The sequence below is a fragment of the Carcharhinus amblyrhynchos genome, chromosome 8, assembly GCF_965287045.1.
Source record: "Carcharhinus amblyrhynchos chromosome 8, sCarAmb.v2.hapA, whole genome shotgun sequence".
NCBI classification, from domain to species: domain Eukaryota; kingdom Metazoa; phylum Chordata; class Chondrichthyes; order Carcharhiniformes; family Carcharhinidae; genus Carcharhinus; species Carcharhinus amblyrhynchos.
The window spans coordinates 58,037,407-58,058,336 of NC_137331.1; the positions used below are offsets into that span (position 1 = coordinate 58,037,407).

The 20,930-nt window shown below is 43.7% G+C and overlaps 1 protein-coding gene across 1 annotated transcript in view; it reads right to left on the reverse strand.

Moving 5' to 3' along the window:
* Positions 1–20,930, reverse strand: part of prex2 (phosphatidylinositol-3,4,5-trisphosphate-dependent Rac exchange factor 2) — a 415,983-nt gene that overhangs the window by 254,694 nt on the left and 140,359 nt on the right. The window contains exons 10-11 of the mRNA XM_080194118.1: positions 18,496–18,640; positions 11,721–11,821 (exon numbers count right to left, since the gene is read on the reverse strand). Of these exons, the coding sequence (XP_080050244.1) occupies positions 11,721–11,821; positions 18,496–18,640 (246 nt within the window). The remainder of the gene's footprint in view (positions 1–11,720; positions 11,822–18,495; positions 18,641–20,930) is intronic.

The following is a 20,930-nucleotide window of genomic DNA, read 5'->3' on the forward strand; positions in this document are numbered from 1 at the left end:
CTTATATTTGCCAGTTACATTTAGACAAACCGAAGGTTGAATTTCACAGAATCACCAAATGGTTACAGCACAGGAGGAGGCTATTTGGCCCATGGTGTCTGCATTGGCCCTCCAAACAAGCACTGTGAGCAGTTCACAGATTTAAATGAACTCAAATAGCATTTAAAGTCTGATAAATGTTATCCTACTGTGATTGTGTGCTCTGTCACTTATTAAATCTACACATAATTTTATTCAATCTTTAATTGCTGTACATTGAGCTGCTGCAGTAAAGTTAAGAAATTGTACACTATGAGAGAAAATAGATGTTAAAGTACACCTGCAGCATAATGGCAATATCAAATTAAAGTGTGTACTTTGCCTTTGCCATGAGAGAGTGCTTGTTCACCCAAACAAAGCACCTCTCATGCAATAAACTAAAGCTGAAAAAGCTGAAGACGAACAAATACTTTTTTCAATAATGCCAAAAAACCCGCACAACACTGAGAAATTCTTGGAATCTGCTCTGTAATATTTACGAATGAAAATTTACAGAAGATTATATTGCCAATTATTGCAGGAAACTGAAGAAAAACCAGGAAACATAAATAACGAAGATTGGAAGTTATAAGAAAAACAACTAGAAACTGAGGTACTGAAAGACGAAATAAGAAAGGTTATAAGGAACATCAAGAGTGGAAAGGCAGTAAAGAACAACATCAGATAATAGTGGTCTCTTTTAGGTCAAACTAAATAAATAAACTAAGTTAAATCAGGACAAAGTAAAAGGAGCAGCTCCCGAAAAGGAGGGGGAACAGCCCAATCAAAATGAAAGTACAAGGGAAACATGAAAACATCAGCTTATAATGTGATTCTTAGGGTTGATAATACATCCCAGCCCCTGCGGTGCCCAACGAGCACAGAAGGCGTCAACTGCGCCCGTGGACACCGCATGCTCCCTCTCCAGGGACACCTGGCCGCGAACGTAGCAGCAGTAAAGGGGCAGACAGTCGGGATGGACAGCCCCCTTGATCACCCTTGCCTGGTCCTGTAAATGGTGCGTTTCGCCAGGCCCTGGAGCAGGTTCACAAGGAGGTCGCCATCCTGACCTTGCCCTCGCCGCACCAGGTGTCTGTAGATCAGGAGCGTGGGACTGAAGTACAAACAAAACATTAATAAAAGGTTCTTCAGGAAAACAAAAAGGGAGTGCAATCTAAGACAACGAAACATAGACATGGTCCATGGATTCCACAAGGCCACAGAAGGGGCAAGCTTCGGTGCCCGTGAACCAGTGAATCCTATGGGTGTGCGGAACGGCTCCACGCAGCACTCTCCACCCCAGGTCCCGATGTAATTGGGGACGATCCCTCCCAGAGGGACCTCCACTGGGGTCCTCCACCGCTGGACGGCAACAAGGCCCGCCAAGGTGTATCCGGGCGACAGGCTAGGATGCAGTAGGGGAAGGTGTGCAGCAGCAGCAGCCCATACAGGAAACGCCTCCACATGGTGGAAAAAGGCACGGAGAACATTTCCACGAGATGGCACATGATGTGGGGCACCTGACCCGAGAAGGGGGGCTGTGGCTTTGGGCCAATGTGGAATTCCATCTGAGCAGGGGGAAGACTCAGGCGGGATCCCACCACATGCCTGCGCCGCCTCCAGCCCGTGTGCACTGTTGGGGCCAAGCATGACCGTCCTAAGGTGTTGGATGGCTTTGGCCACGCGCCAGACGGACACCCCCGCATGCTCAGCTCGCACGCAGGGTCTCATCCAGCCCGCTCCTCCACCATCCAGCATGTCCCCGATCCTGGTCGCCCCGGTGTCCACAGCTTCCTTCTCCATCAGCCACTTGAAGTTATACGGCTGGAGGAGCGGATTGCTGAGTAGTGGCTCTCGCACGAGAGAATACCGGAGGTCCTGGTAAAAGACGGGCAACTCAAGCAAGGCGGTTGAAACATGCCCCAGATTGATATGCAGGAGCTGCACGTCATAATTGAGGCCGCGCCACTGGCGGAAGAAATACGTTGCCAGGGCACACCATCGTGGAGGGGGCTCAACATGAAGGTATCTCTGCAGGGTCTGAAGGCGGAAGGTCGCTATCTGAGTGTGAAGGCACACCAGACCTTGACTGCCCTCCTCAAGCGGGAGATGCAGGATCGCAGCAGGGACCCAGTGCAGCCGGTTGTCCCAGAAGAAATACAGGAGGGTTCTGTGGATATTGGCGACAAAGCCAGGGGTAGGAGTCAAAGGGACCAGCCAGTACCACAGTATGGAGGCAAGCAGCTGGGTTAGGAAGAGAACTCGCATCCTGTAGGACAGCACTCGGAGCAGTCCTGTCCAGCGACTCAGGTGGGCAGTGACTTTGGCCTCCTGCTCCTGCCAGTTCGCCGGCCAGGATTCCTCTGCTGGGCAGAGATGGACCCCCAAGTAAAGAAGGTTGGTCCTGCTCCAGGTGAAAGACCTGAGCTCCTCCAGAAAGGGGTCCGTCTCCCATGCACCGACCAGGAGTCCGGAGCACTTGACCCAGTTGATCCTGGCGGAGGACGCAGCAGAGTACACCACGTGGCATTCTCGCATCGTCCACAAGTCAGCCGGGTCCTTGAGCATGAGGAGCACGTCATCGGCGTAAGCCGACAGAGGCACCCCTACATCCGGGCCACACAGAGCCAAACCCAACAATCTCCTCTGCAAGAGGCGCAGGAATGGCTCCACGCATATAGAATGCAGTTAGCCGGACAAGGGGCAGCCCTGCAATACTCCTCTCCCAAAGCAAAGGGGCGCTGTCAGGAACCCATTAACCTTAGTTAGACACTGCGGCAGAGTACAGTAATCGGATCCAGGTGACAAAATGCGTCCTGAACCCAAATGCCTGCAGAGTCCCAAGGAAGTACTCGTGCTCCGCCCTGTCGAACACCTTCTCCTGATCTAATGACAAGAAGGCACTCGCCAGACCAGCCCTCTGGAAATGTTGGATAAGGTCCCGGACAAGTTGGTGATAGTCATGAATAGAGCGGCCTAGTGGAAGCACCAGAAAAGAAACAAGTTGAAGCCAACGGTCCCGCTAAGTCTGTGGAGCAACCAATGGAACAAACGTTGCAAAGGCCACAAGCAAGTTGAGTAAAAAATGTTGAGAGGACACCACTAACTTAAATATGCAAATATAACAGTGAAGATATCATCCAATCACAGGCTAGTTTTCCTCTGAATTCCCTCCTGGTTTCTGGCAGAGTAAAATAAGTTGGCAACACTCATCACCTCAAAATCATTGGACCAAAACTGCATTAAAATTATCCTCCCAATAAGATCCAGGTCCCCTTTATGGAGACAATAGACATTTGAAAATTTGATTTTAGGGTGCCTGGATAACTCTCGTGAAGTGCTGCAAAACAGCACAGCCAAAAATTCAGTCTCAGTGCAGCTTAAAAAAACCACATTATTTATATAGTGCCTTTCAAGATCTAACGGCAACCAAAATGATTTATAGCCAATTAAGCACTTTTGAAATGAAGTCAATGTTTTTAATGTAGAAAACATAGCAGATATTTTGCGCATAACAAGTTCCCACAAATGGCATTGTGTTAATGGCCAGGTAATCAGTTTTCTTTTTCTGATGTTAATTGAGGGATCAAGAATGAATTTCAGGGTATTGGGGACAAATTCCCTCCAAGTTTATGCCATGGATCTTTTATATCTATTTAAAAAGGTTGACAACATCTCAGCTTTGTGCTGTCTATTATTGTGAAGAAGAAAGGATTGTTGCTTCTAAAAGCTGACAGCAATTATGATAAAGAATGGAGATGGAAGGACCTTCATCCCCACAGCATGAGAAAGGTGCCCTAGAGATGCCAAAAGAGAACATGAAGAAAGACTGCTAACAAGCAGAGAAACGAGGTTGTAATTGATAGTTCAGTGCTGGCAATGAAGAAAAGCTGTCATAGCCAATAAAGTCACTTCACACCTGCCTACTATCTACTCTCAAAATACTCACTAGCAAACTTCAGCCTTCATACCATCTACTATCCCCTGTCTTAATTCAGAGTCAGAGATTAAGCTGGCTGGAAAACTACTTCCTGTTCAAAAGTAGTCAATCTGTGATTATTTTGCACATAAAAAATTATTAAAATGTGGCAGCAAACCATTCACTATTTATAATTACAAATAAGTAATAATTATTACTAACTGCTAATAACTATCATTACTATAATTACTAATTACTAATAATAAGTGATTTATAATTACTTTTATGTCAATTAATTTAATTGTCCTAGCTCGCAAACTCCAAGGAACTCTCTAAGTGAAATTAATTTCAGGGTTGGATAGCTAAGGAAGATTCCTCTAGATCCAAAAATGCCTACGAGGACTCATTTACTCATTTCGTGATGAAGGGACCAGCTTCAGCAGCCTTTCTCTCGCAACATCCAATGTCTGTCATTTGTGCAAGGTTTGGAAACAGCCTTAAGAATACAGGCTTATGTCAGTCTATGAAGAAAATATGGTTTTTGCACCCACCTGTTGCAGCCCATTGGTGTTGGATACAAACACTGAGGTGGAACTGGTTGATGGCATCACAAAACTCAAATAGGCCGAATTAAGTCTTGGAAGCTCAGTGAAAATGTACGGCGTTAAAGGTTAGGGTTAGGTTCCTTTTGCTCATCATTTTACCTACATTCACCACCATCTCCACATGAGACCAATGCCCCCTAATTACAACACTTTTGAAAACAGGGCCACAAGATCTAGACCCACTGGCTCCTTAGCCAAAGTTGATCATTCTTTCACATTCTTCCCCTCTTTCACGTTTAGAATCTCATGACTGCTCATTATTAGATCTAAAATAAATAAATTCAACTACTTAATCATTTCTTCCCAAATGCTTGTGACTGGTCCAATAATTATCTTGTTTAAAACGATTTTGAGTAGAGATGGTACTTGAGGGTTTGAACAGGTTGCACTTTGATCAAATGGGTTTCTATGACACTTAGATATTGAAAAAGAGGTTCGATCAGTACAGGATTGACTAACCTTGGATATTGCTGAGAAATCATTGCATCCCCTTCTGTATTCCACACATCAACAAATGAATTTCCATTCAGAAATCCACAGACCCAGTGAAAAGCTGTACTTCTGTACAGGTGACTAAATAGGGCTATAAGATATCTAATAAGACAACAACTAAAACCTGCATTGTTGGTGGAGTCACTTTGTTAGTTAAGGCTGATATTACAGTAGGGAAAGGTGGCCTTAGCTCAAAACAGCAAGATACAGAATCAGTTTCGGTAGAAATAAAAAATATTAGAAAGGCAAGAGGTCATTGTGGGAGTAGTTTATAAGCTTCCTAACAGTAGTTACACTCGAAGGCAGAGTATTCAGGAACAAATAAATGGAGTGTGTAAGAAAGCTGCAGCATGCTACAGTGCAGAGGGACCTGGGGGTCCTTGTGCATGAGTCGCAAAAACCCAGTCTGCAGGTGCAGCAGGTGATCAAGAAGGCGAATGGGATGCTGGCCTTTATAGCGAGGGGGATAGAATATAAAAGCAGGGAGGTCTTGCTGCAACTGTACAGGGCATTGGTGAGGCCACAGCTGGAGTACTGTGTGCAGCTTTGGTCGCCGCACTTGCGCAAGGATATTTTGGCCTTGGAGGGAGTACAGAGGAGGTTCACTAGGCTGATACCGGAGATGAGGGGGTTAAACTATGAAGAGAGACTAAATAGACTGGGTCTGTACTCGTTGGAATTTAGAAGGGTGAGGGGGGATCTTATAGAGACGTATAAGATAATGAAAGGGATGGATAGGGTAGAGGTAGAGAGATTCTTCCCACTCAGAAAGGACAGCAGGACTAGAGGGCACAGCCTCAAGATAAGTTGTGGGGGGGGGGGGGGCGCAGTTTAGAACGGAGTTGAGGAGGAACTTCTTCACTCAAAGGGTGGTGAATCTCTGGAATTCTCTGCCCGTTGAAGCGGTGGAGGCTACCTCGCTGAATATATTTAAGTCACGGGTAGTTAGGTTTTTGGTAGGCAAGGGAATTAAGGGTTATGGGGAGAAAGCGGGAAAGCGGCTGATCTTATTGAATGGCGAGGCAGGCTCGAAGGGCTAGGTGGCCTACTCCTGCTCCTATTTCTTATGTTCTTATGTACCACAGTAATTATGGGTGACTTCAATCTGTACATAGATTGGACAGAAGATTGTCAAAAGTAGCCTGAAAAATATGTTCATAGAGTGTATTCAGAAAAATTTCTTTGGGCAGTACATTCTAGAACCAACCAGGGAGCAGTAGATTTTAGACCTGATAATGAACAATGAGGCAATATTAATGAAAAACTCATAGTGAAGGAATTTCTAGGTGATAATGATCATCTATTAATAGAATTTCACATTCACTTTGAAGGGGTGAAGTGTGAGCCTAAGATTCGTGTCTTAAACCTAAATAAAAATGATTTTAAGGACATGAAAGCAGAGCTAGCTGAAGTAAACTGAGAAACAAAGTTAAAAGTTGGGATGGGGGCACCGTGGCCAACCCTTAAGGTGATATTTAATAACGTTCAGCAAAGCTTTATCCTAGAAGAAAGATCCTTTGCAAAGGATGCATTATCCATAGCTAAATAAGGAAATTATGGATCATATCAAATTGAAAGAAACATTTTTTTATTCCTTCATGGGATGTGGACATTGCTGCTTAGATCAGCATTTCTTGCCCACCCCTGAGATGCAATTAAGAGTCAACCACATTGCTATAGATCTGGACTCACATGTTGGCCAGAAAAGGTAAGGACATAAGAACATAACATAAGAACATAAGAAATAGGAGCAGGAGTAGGCCAACTAGCCCTTCGAGCCTGCCCCGCCATTCAATAAGATCATGGCTGATCTGTCGTGGCTCAGTTCCACATTCCCACCCTCTCCCCATAACCCTTAATCCCCTCTCTTATCAAAAACCCATCAACCCGCGTCTTAAAAATATTTAGCGAAGCAGCCTCCACCACTTCAACGGGCAGAGAATTTTTGAGGACATTACTGAACAAATGGGTTTTTACATCAATCAATAATGGTTTCATTGTCATTAGACTTTTTAATTCCAGATTTTTGATTGAATTCAAATTTCACCATCTGCTGTGGTGGGATTCAAACCCAGGATCTCTGGATTACTAGTCCAGTGACAATGTCATTACATCCCTGCCTCCCCTGACATTGTACAAATCTGCATAAATAAATGGTACATTAGAAGGCACATCAGAATTTAAGAGCCAGCAAAGAATGACTAAAAACATAATGAAGAGGGAGAAAGCAGAGGGAGAATGAAAAGGGAAAATGGTTACTAATGCATAAACTTTACCATCAGTTTTTTAAAATATTTGAATAGAAAAATAACTAAAGCTAATGTTGGCCTTCTGGAGAGCGAGTCTGGAGAATTAATACGTAAACCAAAAAACTGGTGGAAGTGCTGAACAAGTATTTTAAGTCCATTTCCATTATGGAAGACTTAGAAAACTTCTCAAAGATACTTACAAATCAGAAAGTGAAAGGAAGGGAGGAATTTAAACCAATCACCATCACCAGGGTAAAGGTATTGGGAAAATTAGGGAATCAAAGATGGCGCTGGTGTGAGAGGAAGCATGATCCACAGATGGCAAGATTCTTCTTGAAATCCAGCTGTTTGCTGAGTCCTAGAGAGAGATTAATGTACATCAAGCAAGCTTTAAACATATTTGGAGTGCAGTTGCAAATAAAGAACTTCAAAAGTCTAGCTGGAAGGGTTATTTTTAGACTCTTTCCTGCGGGTTGGAATTTACTGTGTGTGCTCAGTGGGGGAGGAGCTGTGGATTTCAGCTCAGTCTGCAAACTCTCTCTCTGTTCTTTTTTCACCCAAGAAAGGTGAATTAAGGTAGGAAGCAGGAGCCACTGAGGTCCTGCTGCAAATTGCAAGCTGGTATTTCTACTTTTGGATTGCTTTTTTTGCAGCTAGACCTCAATGAGGGGTATGTTGAGACTTGCAGTTCAGCCTCGAATCATCTTGTAGTTTTTTTCACTCAATCAAGTGTGAATTGATTTAGGATGGGGTGGGGAGGGCAGCCCAGGGAAGAACTCCTGTGTCATTAGAATTGCAAAAGATCAACCTGGGCACGCTGTGCTGTTTCTTTCTTCACCCAACCATGGGTGAATTAAAGTGAGAGAACATAAGAACATAAGAAATAGGAGCAGGAGTAGGCCATCTAGCCCTTCGAGCCTGCCCCGCCATTCAATAAGATCATGGCTGATCTGACGTGGCTCAGTTCCACTTTCCCGCCTTCTCCCCATAACCCTTAATCCCCTTGCCTATCAAAAACCTATCTACCCACGTCTTAAATATATTTAGCGAGGCAGCCTCCACCACTTCAACAGGCAGAGAATTCCAGAGATTCACCACCCTTTGAGTGAAGAAGTTCCTCCTCAACTCCATTCTAAACCGCAACCCCCCCTTATCTTGAGGCTGTGCCCTCTAGTCCTGCTGTCCTTTCTGAGCGGGAAGAGCCTCTCCACCTCTATCCTATCCATCCCATTCATCATCTTATACGTCTCAATGAGATCTCCCCTCATTCTTCTAAACTCTAACGAGTACAAGCCAAGTTTATTCAGCCTCTCCTCATAGCTCAACCCCCTCAACTCCAGTATCAGCCTAGTGAACCTCCTCTGCACTCCCTCCAAGGCTAAAATATCCTTGCATAAGTGCGGCGACCAAAACTGCACACTGTACTCCAGCTGCGGCCTCACCAGTGCCCTGTACAGTTGCAGCAAGACCTCCCTACTTTTATATTCAATCCCCCTTGCTATGAAGGCCAGCATCCCATTCGCCTTCCTGACCACCTGCTGCACATGCAGGCTGGGTTTTTGTGACTCATGCACAAGGACCCCAAGGTCCCTCTGCACCATAGCATGCTGCAGTTTTTCGCCATGTAAGTAGTAGTCCTGAGAGAGAAGAGTTGCAATTTGCGGCTCAGCTGGGAACCCTTTGCTGTTTTGGTTTGTCCAGGTAAGGGTGAAGCAAGGTGAAAAGCAATCCATGTAAGAACTCTGATAGATCGAACAGTGAGACAGCAAGAAATAGCACTCTCGGCTGGAGGAAATGGGTAAGCCCACAGGTGTTGGTTCCTGCAAAATGACAGAAGGCAAACCAAAATCATAGGACCACAGGGTCAGAGGGGGGGACCCTGCCATGCTCTCCTGGAGGAGTCCCTGAACAGGGCATGCTGAGTGAAAGGACAGAGAAAGCTATTATGGAAGTCATGCAAAGATTAGACAGTAAGTTGGACCAGTTGGCCACCGAGTTGCAGGCCAAGATCGACAAGCTGAAAGAGGAGCTCGGATCATCTGTTAAATTTCTCCAAGGTGTCACCGTTGCCCATGAGAACCACTTGAAGGAGCTTGAGCACTCGGAGGCATTTAGTGGAAACACCATCTCCAAGCTGAAGAACCAAGTTACTCATTTGACATCAGAGGTTAAGTTCCTTAGGGAGAAATGTGATGACATGGAAGGACACTAAAGCTGAAATAACATCCGTCTGATAGGCCTTCCGGAGGGAATTGAGGGCCCAAACGTCACAGACTTTGACACCTGACTATCAAAGAACGTGCTGGAACGTGAGGATTAGCTGCTTCGATCACGCACAGAGTGTTACAGGCAAAGTCCAGGCCAAGAGGAGCTCCTCGGCTCATTATTGCACAAGTATGTTACACCTCAGCATGAGGCAGAATCCTGCAGCAAGCAGCGCCGGCTACCACTCTGAGGTACCAGGAAAATAAGGTGTTGATATTACCAGATTTTATCCCGGCGGTGGCAAAAAGGGCGACCTTCACTGATGTCAAACAACCTCTGCCTTTTTGCTTTATATTATTACCGTCATTTGCAGTGCAATTAGACAGGACTTGGATGGGGTGGATGCGGGGGGTACCAGGGGCTTGTCCCCTGACCACAGGGAGCCCTGTACCCAGTCGTGTTGGAGTGTACTCACGAGCACTGTGTGGATCTGCATCTGTGTTTGCTTGCTATACAAAATAAGAAAATTTTCAACAAACATGTTAAAAAGAAGTATTGGGAAAATTATTCAACCTGAATGCTGACATATCCCCAGAACCAGAAGGTATACATCCTGGGTCTTAAAAGAAGTGGCTGCTGAGTTATTAGGGGAATTGAATCTTCCAGAATTCCATAGATTCTAAATGGGTCCAAGTAAACTGGCAAATAGCAAATTTAAAATCTTTATTCAAGGAAGGGGGGAGGCAGAAAACAGGAACCTATAGGCCAGTTAATCTAACATGCATCATTAGGAAATTGCAAGTAACAAGTCTCACAAGATCAGGTTAAAGTCTAGCAGGTTTTTTGGTTTCACAAGCAAAAGCTTGTGAGACTCCTTATTATGCCCACCCCAGTCCAACACCGACATCTCCATATCATAGGAAATTGCAGGAATCCATTATTAAGGATGTCATAGCAGGATACTTAGAAAATCATAATGGCTCAGGCAGAATCAACATTATTTTATTAAAAGAGAAATTGTGTTCAATTAATTTGTTACAATTTTTTGAGAAAGTAACAAGCAAGGTGATGTGGTGTACTTGAATTTCCAATAAGCATTCAACAAGGTGCCACATTGAAGGTTACTACATAAGATAAAAATACATTGTGCTAGGGGTAAATATTGGCACAGATGTAGGATTGATTACCTATCAGGAAGCAGAGAGCAAGAATAAATTGAACTTTTTCAGATTGGCACGATATGACTAGTGTACCATTGCTACAGCCCCAACTACTTATAATGTTTATCAATGACTTGGATGAAAGGACTGAATATATGGTAACTAAATTTGCTGATGACACCAAAGTAGTTAGGAAAGTATATTGTCAAGAGGAAGGTAAAGATTCTACAAAAATTAAGTGAGTGGGAAAAAAATTAGTAATTGAAATATAATCTGGGAATGGAGAGTGGTTGTAGAACTTGGCGGTACAGAGAGATTTGGATGTCCTGGTTCATGAATCACAGAAATTTAGTAAACAGCAAGTGATTAGGAAGGCAAATGGAATGTCGTTGTCTATTGCAAGGAGAGTGGAATATTAAAGTGGGGATGTTTTGCTGCATCTGTGCAGAGCCTTTGTGAGAGTACATCTAGAGAATTGTGTATAAATTAGATCTCCTTATTTGAAAAAGAATAGAAGTGCTTGACTACGGGTCCAGAGGAGGCTCACTCAACTTATTTCTGAGATCACCAGCCATGATCTTATTGAATGGCAGAGCAGGCTTGAAGGGCTGAATGGCCTACTGCTATTCTTATGGCCTATGTTACTGCAGCATTTTAGGAATGGATTTCAGGTGTTGTTCTACTTGCTGTCCCATTCACCTAGTAACTCGAAGCTTTTCTGAAATTGGTAGTAAGCTAAAGGAAAATCCCAAACCTAAAAAAAAAGAAACATCTGGACATCCCAAAGCAGATAATGTTAATATGCTAGAGAGAAGAGTCAAATGGTTTTCAAATTACCATTTCAACGGCAAACCTCGACGAGCATGCTATTGTAACTAAATGAATCCCTAGAGATGGGAATTTGAAAATCTGTTTATTTATTCTCAATACTCCAGACGTTGACAAAATTCCTTCAAGCCAACTGAGATCATAGTGGCACTTCACGGCTTGTATTACATCTTATTATTTATTTCAAAGATTGCATCATCTTCCATAAATTCAGTCAGCACATATTAACCCCACAATCACTCACCATGATGGATGATTCCATTCTCTAGCAATGCCTGGCCCAAGTGAACTCCTTCCTCAGGTTTACTGATCTCTTTAATTTCCAGTAACCAGGTGACAAACTCACTAAAGTGTCAAAGCAATAAGAAATAGAAACAGATTTAAATTTTTGTTTTTCTTAAAATATCACTCCAAATAGTCATTCAGTACTCTGCCTCATGCTACATTTTATCTGTGATATGGCTTTGGACTGGGGTAAGCACAGTAAGAAGTCTTACAGCACCAGGTTTATCTGTCAGAATTTTGTAAACTCCAAATTCTCCGCTATCATGGTTAATTGGGAATTGCTATTGCACACATTAATTACGTTTGACAATTATGTAATATGCATCATTACACTGGGATAGTTGAGGACACATTAAAGCTTTGTTGAATTTGACAAAACAGAAATCTAGATTTTTCTCTACTCCCCTAACACAAATGGGTAAGAAATCATGCTTTACCCACAAATCTCCGAATTGACCTACTTTGTCTTCATCTCATACCAACATTGAATGCACTGTCAGCCACTCAATATCCCTTGCATTTAAGTGACAGCAGCTTGGGAAGTATGCCTTATATCTGCCATGACTTTAAACCCAAGCATATCCAGGACAAAGGGTTTATCCACAGAATAGGAGCAAATGGGTTGGTTCCAAGATCCAAAATAAAGATCCAACCTTAAGAAAGCAAATGTACTGTAGCCAAATTTGCAGACAACACAAAAATAGTTGGAAAGGCAAGTTGTGAGAGGGATACAGTTTGCAAAGCAATATTGATAGGTTAAGTAAGTGCGCAAAAAGTGAAGTATAATGTTGGAAAATGTGAAGTTTTTCATTTTAGAAGGACGAACAGAACAGCAGGGAATTATTCAAATTGAGAAAAATTGCAGAAAGCTGCAACACAAAGGGACTTGGGGGTAGTTGTGCACGATACACAGAAAGCTAGCACACAGGTGCAGCACATAATCAGGAAGGCTAATGGGAAGTTGGCCCTTATGTCAAGGAGGTTGGAGTACATGAGTAGGGGAGCCTTGCTGCAACTGTATAAGGTACTGATAAGGCCATATCTGGAGTACTGTGAACAGTTTTTGTCTCCTTATTTAAAGAAAGGTATTATTTCATTGGAGGCAGTTCAGAGAAGGCTCACTAGGAAGATTCCTGGTATGGATTGTAGCCAAATGGGCCATCTAAAATGGTGTTTTGTAAAGCACTCTGGGACAATTGGGCAAGAAACTAAATCGACAGGCTGCAGTTTAAAGGCAGAGACAAGGTGACAGGGACTGGGAGCTGAATGTCCAGGGGTATCAAGTGTTTAGGAAGGATAGGCGGGAGGAAAAAGGGCAGGGGGGTGGGGAGCGTAGCTCTGCTGATTAAGGATAGCATCAGGGTGGTAGCAAGGGATGATATTGGAGCCAAAGAGCAGAAAGTGGAATCGTTGTGGGTAGAGATTAGGAACAGCAAAGGGAGGAAGACGCTGGTGGGTGTCGTCTATAGGCCCCCGAATAATGATCTGGAGGTGGGGCGGGCTGTTAACGCGCAAATAAGTGCGGCGTGCAGGAATGGGACGGCTGTAATTATGGGGGATTTCAATCTGCATGTTGATTGGTCGACCCATGTTGGATGCGGAGGGTTCGAGGAGGAGTTCTTGGAATGCTGCCGGGATAGTTTCCTTGAACAGTGTGTGCTGGAGCCGACAAGGGAGCGAGCTATCTTGGATCTGGTGTTATGTAATGAGGCGGGTAGAATTAGGGACCTTGCGGTGAAGGATCCTCTTGGGGAGAGTGATCATTGTATGGTGGAGTTTCTGGTGCAGATGGAGGAGGAGAAAGTGGGTTCCCGGACACGTGTCCTTTGTTTGAACAGAGGGGAGTACGGTAGGATGAGAGAGGAATTGGCGAATGTGGACTGGGGGAGCGCGTTGGAAGGTAGGTCTGCTGAGGAGCAGTGGAGGATCTTTAAGGAGATCTTTCTTGGTGCTCAGCAGAAATTTATTCCGATGGTTAAAAAGGACCGTAGGAGGAGAGGTAATAAGCCGTGGATAACGAAGGAGGTGAAGGAAAGTGTTAAATTAAAAGCGGAGGCGTTTAGAGTAGCTAAGAGTAGTGGGCTAGAAGAGGATTGGGAGAGGTTTAAATGTCAACAAAGATTGACAAAGAAATTGATAAAGAAGGGTAGGATAAACTATGAAGCTGGGCTTGTGCTTAATATAAAAAAGGATAGCAAGAGTTTTTATAAGTATATAAAAAGGAAGAGGCTGGCTAGGGTGAACGTTGGACCCTTAGAGGATGAGAAGGGGGACTTAGTGGTAGGGGATGGGGAAATGGCTGAGGTCTTGAATAACTTTTTTGTTTCGGTCTTCACGGAGGAGGACGTGAATAATTTGCTGGGTGTTAGAGATGGAAAGGTGGTAGGACTGGAGGGTCTCAATGACATTACTGTTACTAGAGAGGCGGTGCTCGACAGGCTGAAGGGGCTGATTGTGGACAAGTCCCCAGGACCGGATGGAATGCATCCGAGGGTTCTGAAAGAAATGGCGGAGGTGATAGTGGATGCCTTGGTGGTTATTTTCCAAACGTCGCTGGATTCCAGGGAAGTGCCAGAAGATTGGAAAGCGGCTAATGTTACGCCGTTGTTTAAGAAGGGTGCCAGGCAAAAGGCAGGGAATTATAGGCCAGTTAGTTTAACGTCTGTTGTAGGTAAAATGTTAGAATCCGTCATCAAGGAGGAAACAGCAAGGCATCTTGAGGGGAATTGCTTGATAGAGCAGACGCAGCACGGTTTCCTCAAGGGGAAGTCATGCCTGACAAATTTACTTGAGTTCTATGAGGATGTGTCTAGGGCGGTGGATAGGGGAGAGCCGGTGGATGTGGTCTTTCTTGATTTTCAGAAGGCGTTTGACAAGGTACCTCACAAGAGGTTATTGCAGAAGGTCAGGGGACATGGAGTTGGGGGTAGGGTGTTAGCGTGGATAGATGATCTGGAGGAGGGAACCAAGTGTATGGTGTCGAAATTTGCTGATGACACCAAGATTGGTGGAACGGCAAATTGCGCGGAGGGTGTGGAGAGTCTGCAGAAGGATACAGATAGGCTGGGCGAATGGGCCAGGAACTGGCAAATGGAATTTAATGTTGGCAAGTGCGAGGTGGTCCACTTTGGTAGGAATAACGGTAGGAAGGATTATTACTTACGTGGAGAAAAAATGCAGCAGGCGACGGTGCAGAGGGACCCCGGGGTCCTTGTGCATGAGTCGCAAAAACCCAGCTTGCAGGTGCAGCAGGTGGTCAGGAAGGCGAATGGGATGCTGGCCTGCATAGCGAGGGGGATTGAATATAAAAGTAGAGAGGTCTTGCTGTGGCTACATAGGGCATTGGTGAGGCCGCAGCTGGAGTACTGTGTGCAGTTTTGGGCGCCATACTTACGCAAGGATATTTTGGCCTTGGAGGGAGTGCAGAGGAGGTCTACTAGGCTGATGCCAGAGTTGAGGGGGTTGAGCTATGAGGAGAGGCTGAATAAACTAGGCTTGTACTCGTTAGAGTTTAGAAGAATGAGGGGAGATCTCATTGAGACGTATAAGATGATGAATGGGATGGGTAGGATAGAGGTGGAGGGACTCTTCCCGCTCAGAAAGGATAGTAGGACTAGGGGGCACAGCCTCAAGATAAAGTGGGGGTGGCTTAGAACGGAGTTGAGGAAGAATTTCTTCACTCAAAGGGTGGTGAATCTCTGGAATTCTCTGCCCGTTGAAGTGGTGGAGGCTGCCTCACTAAATATTTTTAAGATGCGGGTTGATGGGTTTTTGATAAGAGAGGGGATTAAGGGTTATGGGGATAGGGCGGGAATGTGGAACTGAGCCACGACAGATCAACCATGATCTTATTGAATGGCGGGGCAGGCTCAAAGGGCCAGATGGCCTACTCCTGCTCCTATTTCTTATGTTCTTATGTTCTTACGAACAGGCTGCAACCCTGACAAGTGAATAAACAGGATATGGGTCATCTCCAGGATGAAAGGAACTTTATAGTCACACTGGCTTGTTTCATCTCCAGGACGAAAGAGGCTTTCTGGTCACACTGGGTTGTGTGCCAGACATAAAGGCACCATGAATCCTTATTTAGGAAGAAGGTATGTGACCTATATGCCTCCAGCACCTACAGACATGGCTGCTGGGGACACACCCAGAGATTGGTGCGGTAGCACCTGATTGGACTTTTATCGATCAGAGTGATCAAGTCCTGATCAATTGATTGGCAATGGCCAAAAAGGGGCGTGAAACCAAATGGGATATAAAGGGTGCTGCACAACCAGGAATCTCTCTCTCTGACCCCATGAACGAGCTACAACAATGGTAAACATTGCCCAAGACAGGAGGTGAGAGCCCTGTCTTGTCAGCTTGGATCAGGAATGTCCCAGCTTGTTGGGACTCTGAATTGGCTTTAATTTGAATTGATTGGATTGGAATAAAGTTTAAAAAAAATGGTGAACATTGCCAGCAAGAGGACAGCCACCACACCTGGGAAGGAAGGAAGGAAGAAAGAGCAGAGCCAGAGTGCCACACCAGACCAAAGGACCAGACTGTGCGGACGACTACTGAGACCGATGCACAGATAAAGGCCAATATCTGCTTGGGTACTTGCCAGTCACACAAAGTTAAGTCAAGGTCTTGTACTGGACTCAAATTCTAGTATTTTCTGTAAGATAACTTATTGTTGGTCAGGTGGGTGATTATTGATTGTGTGGGTTTAAATAAATATTGGTTGTACTAACAAGATGTCTACCCGTAGTTATTTGTCCACTGTATAAGGGTTAAAACAGACTGTGTGGCAGGCAACAGGAGGGATTGTCTTATGAGGAAAGGTTAAACAGGTTGGCACTCTACTCATTGGAATTTAGAAGGAGAGGTCATCTTATTAAAATATATAGGATTCTTATGGGGCTTGACGGGGTAAATGTTGAGACGATGCTTTCTCTCATGGGAGAATGCAGGACCAGGGTACATAGTCTCAGAATAAAGGGGGCTCCATTTTCAGTCTGAGATAAGGAAGAATTTCTTCTCTCAGACTTGAGAGTCTTTGGAACTCCTTGTCACAGAGAGCTGTGGAGGCAGAGTAATTGTGTATATTTAAAGTGAAGAGAGATGGATTTTTGATCAGTCAGGAAATCAAGGGTTATGAGTCAAGGGCAGGAAAGCAGATGTGAGGAACGTTGGATTAGCCATGATCCATTTGAATGGTGAAGCAGGCCAAATGGCCTACTCCCGTTCCTATTTCTTATAGTCTTTAGATCTTCTGGGTTCTTGTTCCACTTTACAGTGGTCCTCCTCCTTTTTTAGTGCTGCAGTGGACTCATTAGGAACACACATTGCCTCCTGAAGCCTGGCGCAAGAAAATAGTTTGAGATCCCCAACTGGATTGAGTTGGCAAATGAACAGGAATTGACATATCCTACATATCAGTCGCTTCAATTACTTTGTTAGTTATGATGTGGAGATGCTGGTATTGGACTGGGCTGGGCACAGTAAGAAGTGTCTCAACACCAGGTTAAAGTCCAAAAGGTTTATTTGGAATCACTAGCTTTCAGAGTGCTGCTTCTTCATCACGTAAGTCCTCTAGTCATCTTACACTGCTGTTTGAGGGAGAATGTTTCAGGGACTCAAATGTCAGAAAAAATTCTCCATCTAAGTCTTAAATGACTCGCTGGAGCGACAGAGGTTGAGGAGAAACCTGATAGAGGTCTGCAAGATTATGGACAGAATGGATAGTCAGAAATTTTTTGCCAGGGTGGAAGAGTCAATTACTAGGGGCCATAGGTTTAAGATAAGAGGGGCAAGGTTTAAAGGAGAAGTACGAGGCAGATTTTTTATACAGAGAATAGTGGGTGCCTAGAACTCATTGCTGGGGGAGGTAGTGGAAGCAGATGCGGGTACTGACTTTTAAGGGGTGTTTTGATAAGTACATGAAAAAGATGGGAATAAAGGGATACAGTCCCCGAAAGGATAGGGGATTTTAGTGAAGTTGGGCAAAATGGTTAGTGCAGGCTTGGAGGGCCGAAGGGCCTGTTCCAGTGCTGTAATTTTCTTTGTTCTTTAAGTGACACATTATTTTATAAAGCGACCTGCAGTCCTAGATTCTCTGGCAAAAGGAAACATTTTCTCCACATCCACCCTATCAACACAGTGAAGTATCCAATTAGATCAGAGATCCCATACTTGAACAGCACCCAATACTCTGCTCTAAACTCTCATGATATTTCCAGCATATCATGTGAATATTACGAGCATGATCAGTACATTTGAATGCAAGTGCAACTTCAGCATAAAGCAAAGGTGTCCCTGAACCGTCATAAGGGAACCATATTATTAGCTTCAGCAAGTTGTTCCAGTAAACCTGCAGAGATCACAAAAAGTCAATCCAAAGTCTTTGGTCATTAATCTAATCTTAGCTGGGGTGGTGACCCTACAGCTAAATTAGCTGTACTGCCTACAAGTTATAAAAAATTGTGCATGTTTCCTGTTTCTATTGACTAATCCCTGCTTTAAAGCACTTGCAAGGGCATAGGTGAAGACACTCAAATAATGCATGAATATTCATTGTCAATGCTCAGATTCAATAAAAAGTACCTCCACGAAGATTCCAATGGGTACAGGAACCATAAGAACTTTATCTTAGGAAAGATTTAACATTTTCAGAAGGGGAGGGAGAGAAAAAAGGCAGAAAAAAAATAAAGGAAATGTTGCATTGATTTTGAACGTGCAAAGCTAACCTGCCCAAGAAGCATTTTGGAAAAGTGCTGAGTTTCCGTTTTCTGTCCTTGATAACATTTTCCTCTTTACACATCATATGGTAGAGCTTTTCCCCTTTTTCAGAAATCATCAACCAGGTATCTTGCTCCATGCCTAGTTTCAAACCTAATTTAAAAAAAACATCTTTTTTTCCAAATTATTTTATAACTTGTCAGACACAACTTACCATGGAATTCTGTTAAATTAAATTATTTTTCCACTGTTCTGTAGAAAATATTTTGCGTTTCCTTCTTTCTTGATCCACAAACATCTTCACTGAATTACACTGGAAGTCGGGTGAAAAAATTTGGGGGTGCACAAGAGAATTTCCAGCGCCATTGTTAAAACTTGCCTCCATTATGGAAGCCAACAAATTAAAACAACATTCACTTGAGGTATTGTTGAAGACTCAGAAAACATTAAAACAAAAATCAACCCTACCAATGGAATTTTTTTTATTATTCGTTCATGGGATATGGGCCTCGCTGGTTTGGCCAGTGTTTATTGACCATCCTCAAGGGCAGTTAAGAGTCAACCACATTGCTATGGATCTTGAGTCACATGTAGGCCAAACTAGGTAAGGATGTCAAATTTCCTTCCTTGAAGGACATTAGTGAACCAGATGGGTTTTTATGACAATCGACAATGATTTCATTAACTTTCGATTCCAAATTTTTATTGAACTCAAATCTCACTATCTGCTGTGGTGAAATTCAAACCCCTGTCCCCAAAGCATTATGCTGGATTATTAGTCCACCACATGACTACATCACTGCTTAAAATCCATCCATAAACTCAACAGACTGTTTCTGCATCAGGAGGGGAAAATTCAATGTGCACCAGAAGGTCCAAAGTGAAGACCCATGGGGCCACATCTTTGAATTTACCTGCCAATTCCCAACAGACACAATTTTCCTCCAGAGCAGGTAATATTATGGATCATGACCTAATGCTCATGCAAAGTGACATCAGAGTTGCCGTTTAATTGCCTGCCACATTCAATTTTCATTGACATCAGTATTTTCATCAAGATGGCTGGGTTTCCAAGGCCTGTGAGAACCAGACCAGGTAAGTCAATTCATGAATTGTGGAATTTGGATTTTTTTAGTTTAAAAGGTCTTGACAACTTCAAATAACATACACCATTGCATTATGATCATAGGATCCTGTCCATAAAAAGTAATTAACCATTAAATTAACCAACATGGTGTATTTGTTCCCATAACTTAAAGTACTTTCTCCAATGGATAAAGTCTCTTCTACATTCATCTGTAAATAGGTCAACTGGACACTGTGGGTTGAGTTTTCCAGTGATTTCAAATCCAAAGTTTTTTTGACATTGAAAGAAGCTGAACAGTTATCAGAATCCTCTGATTGAACTCAACTGAGTCTTTGCAAGAAATGGAGCTGATTGCTGGGTGTCTAGTGAAGTAGTGTGATAACCCCCACAAGGCCAATGGGGAATCACTGATTGATCTCCCTGTGGAGCTCATTGAGTCTGAATTTCCTTGGTAACAAGTAGTGAGGGACCTGCCCAACTGGAACTCATTACCTGATCCTTTTATAAGGACAGGCCTTTTGAACTGCAGTCCCAGGCAGGGATTAGTGTGTGTACACCATGATAGTGACTTTACTTTGTATTCTGTAAATAAACAGTGGGGCTTCCTGAGTCATTACAGGTAGCTTCAATAGGCCCCACTGCATTGAGCTTTCTAGGGTCTACTTATTCAGCTTTATAATGCAAACCCATGTACGAATGGCTGAGCTTGAAGTCCCACTAACAGATCTAGCCCAGCAGGGTTTGTTGACACAGCTGTAAGCGAAAGAGGAGCAAATGTTTGAATAGCATTGTGAAAAGGCAGTTTGCTTATTTTGTTAAAAAACCCGAGGCCAATGGAGAACTACATTCTGTGGGCCTGGTAAAATCCTGGCCCATGTGTTTAACTGAAAGTTTTACAAGCTTCAAAGGAAGGCTTTTTCTGGAAGAGTTTGAATTGATGTTTTTTTTTCTGAACATTTCAAAGGCTTCCTAGTGTTATTGTATGGTTCATATATGGCTTCATATATATAGTAGATGCTGGGTGAGGGGACATGGTGTATGGAGGGGCCATGAAGATATGGCAAGAGCATGGAGAACAAGGGGAAATGCAGTGCACAGGCAGAATGAGGGGATCTGAAATTGGCATGGACAAGGTATGAGGATAGGTGGGTGACTCGAGCCTATACCTGACACTTAGAGACCAAAGTTCTAGCTGAATGGGCTGACCTACTGAAGTTGGGAATGCAACTTCAAGAAATGGCCCGATTTGTGCTTCCTGAACTGAAGGGGAAAATCCAGGCCATGAAATCCCATTAATAGCTATAAAATGGTGAAAATATTAGACAAGAAACACGGATACGAATGACTGAAGAAATA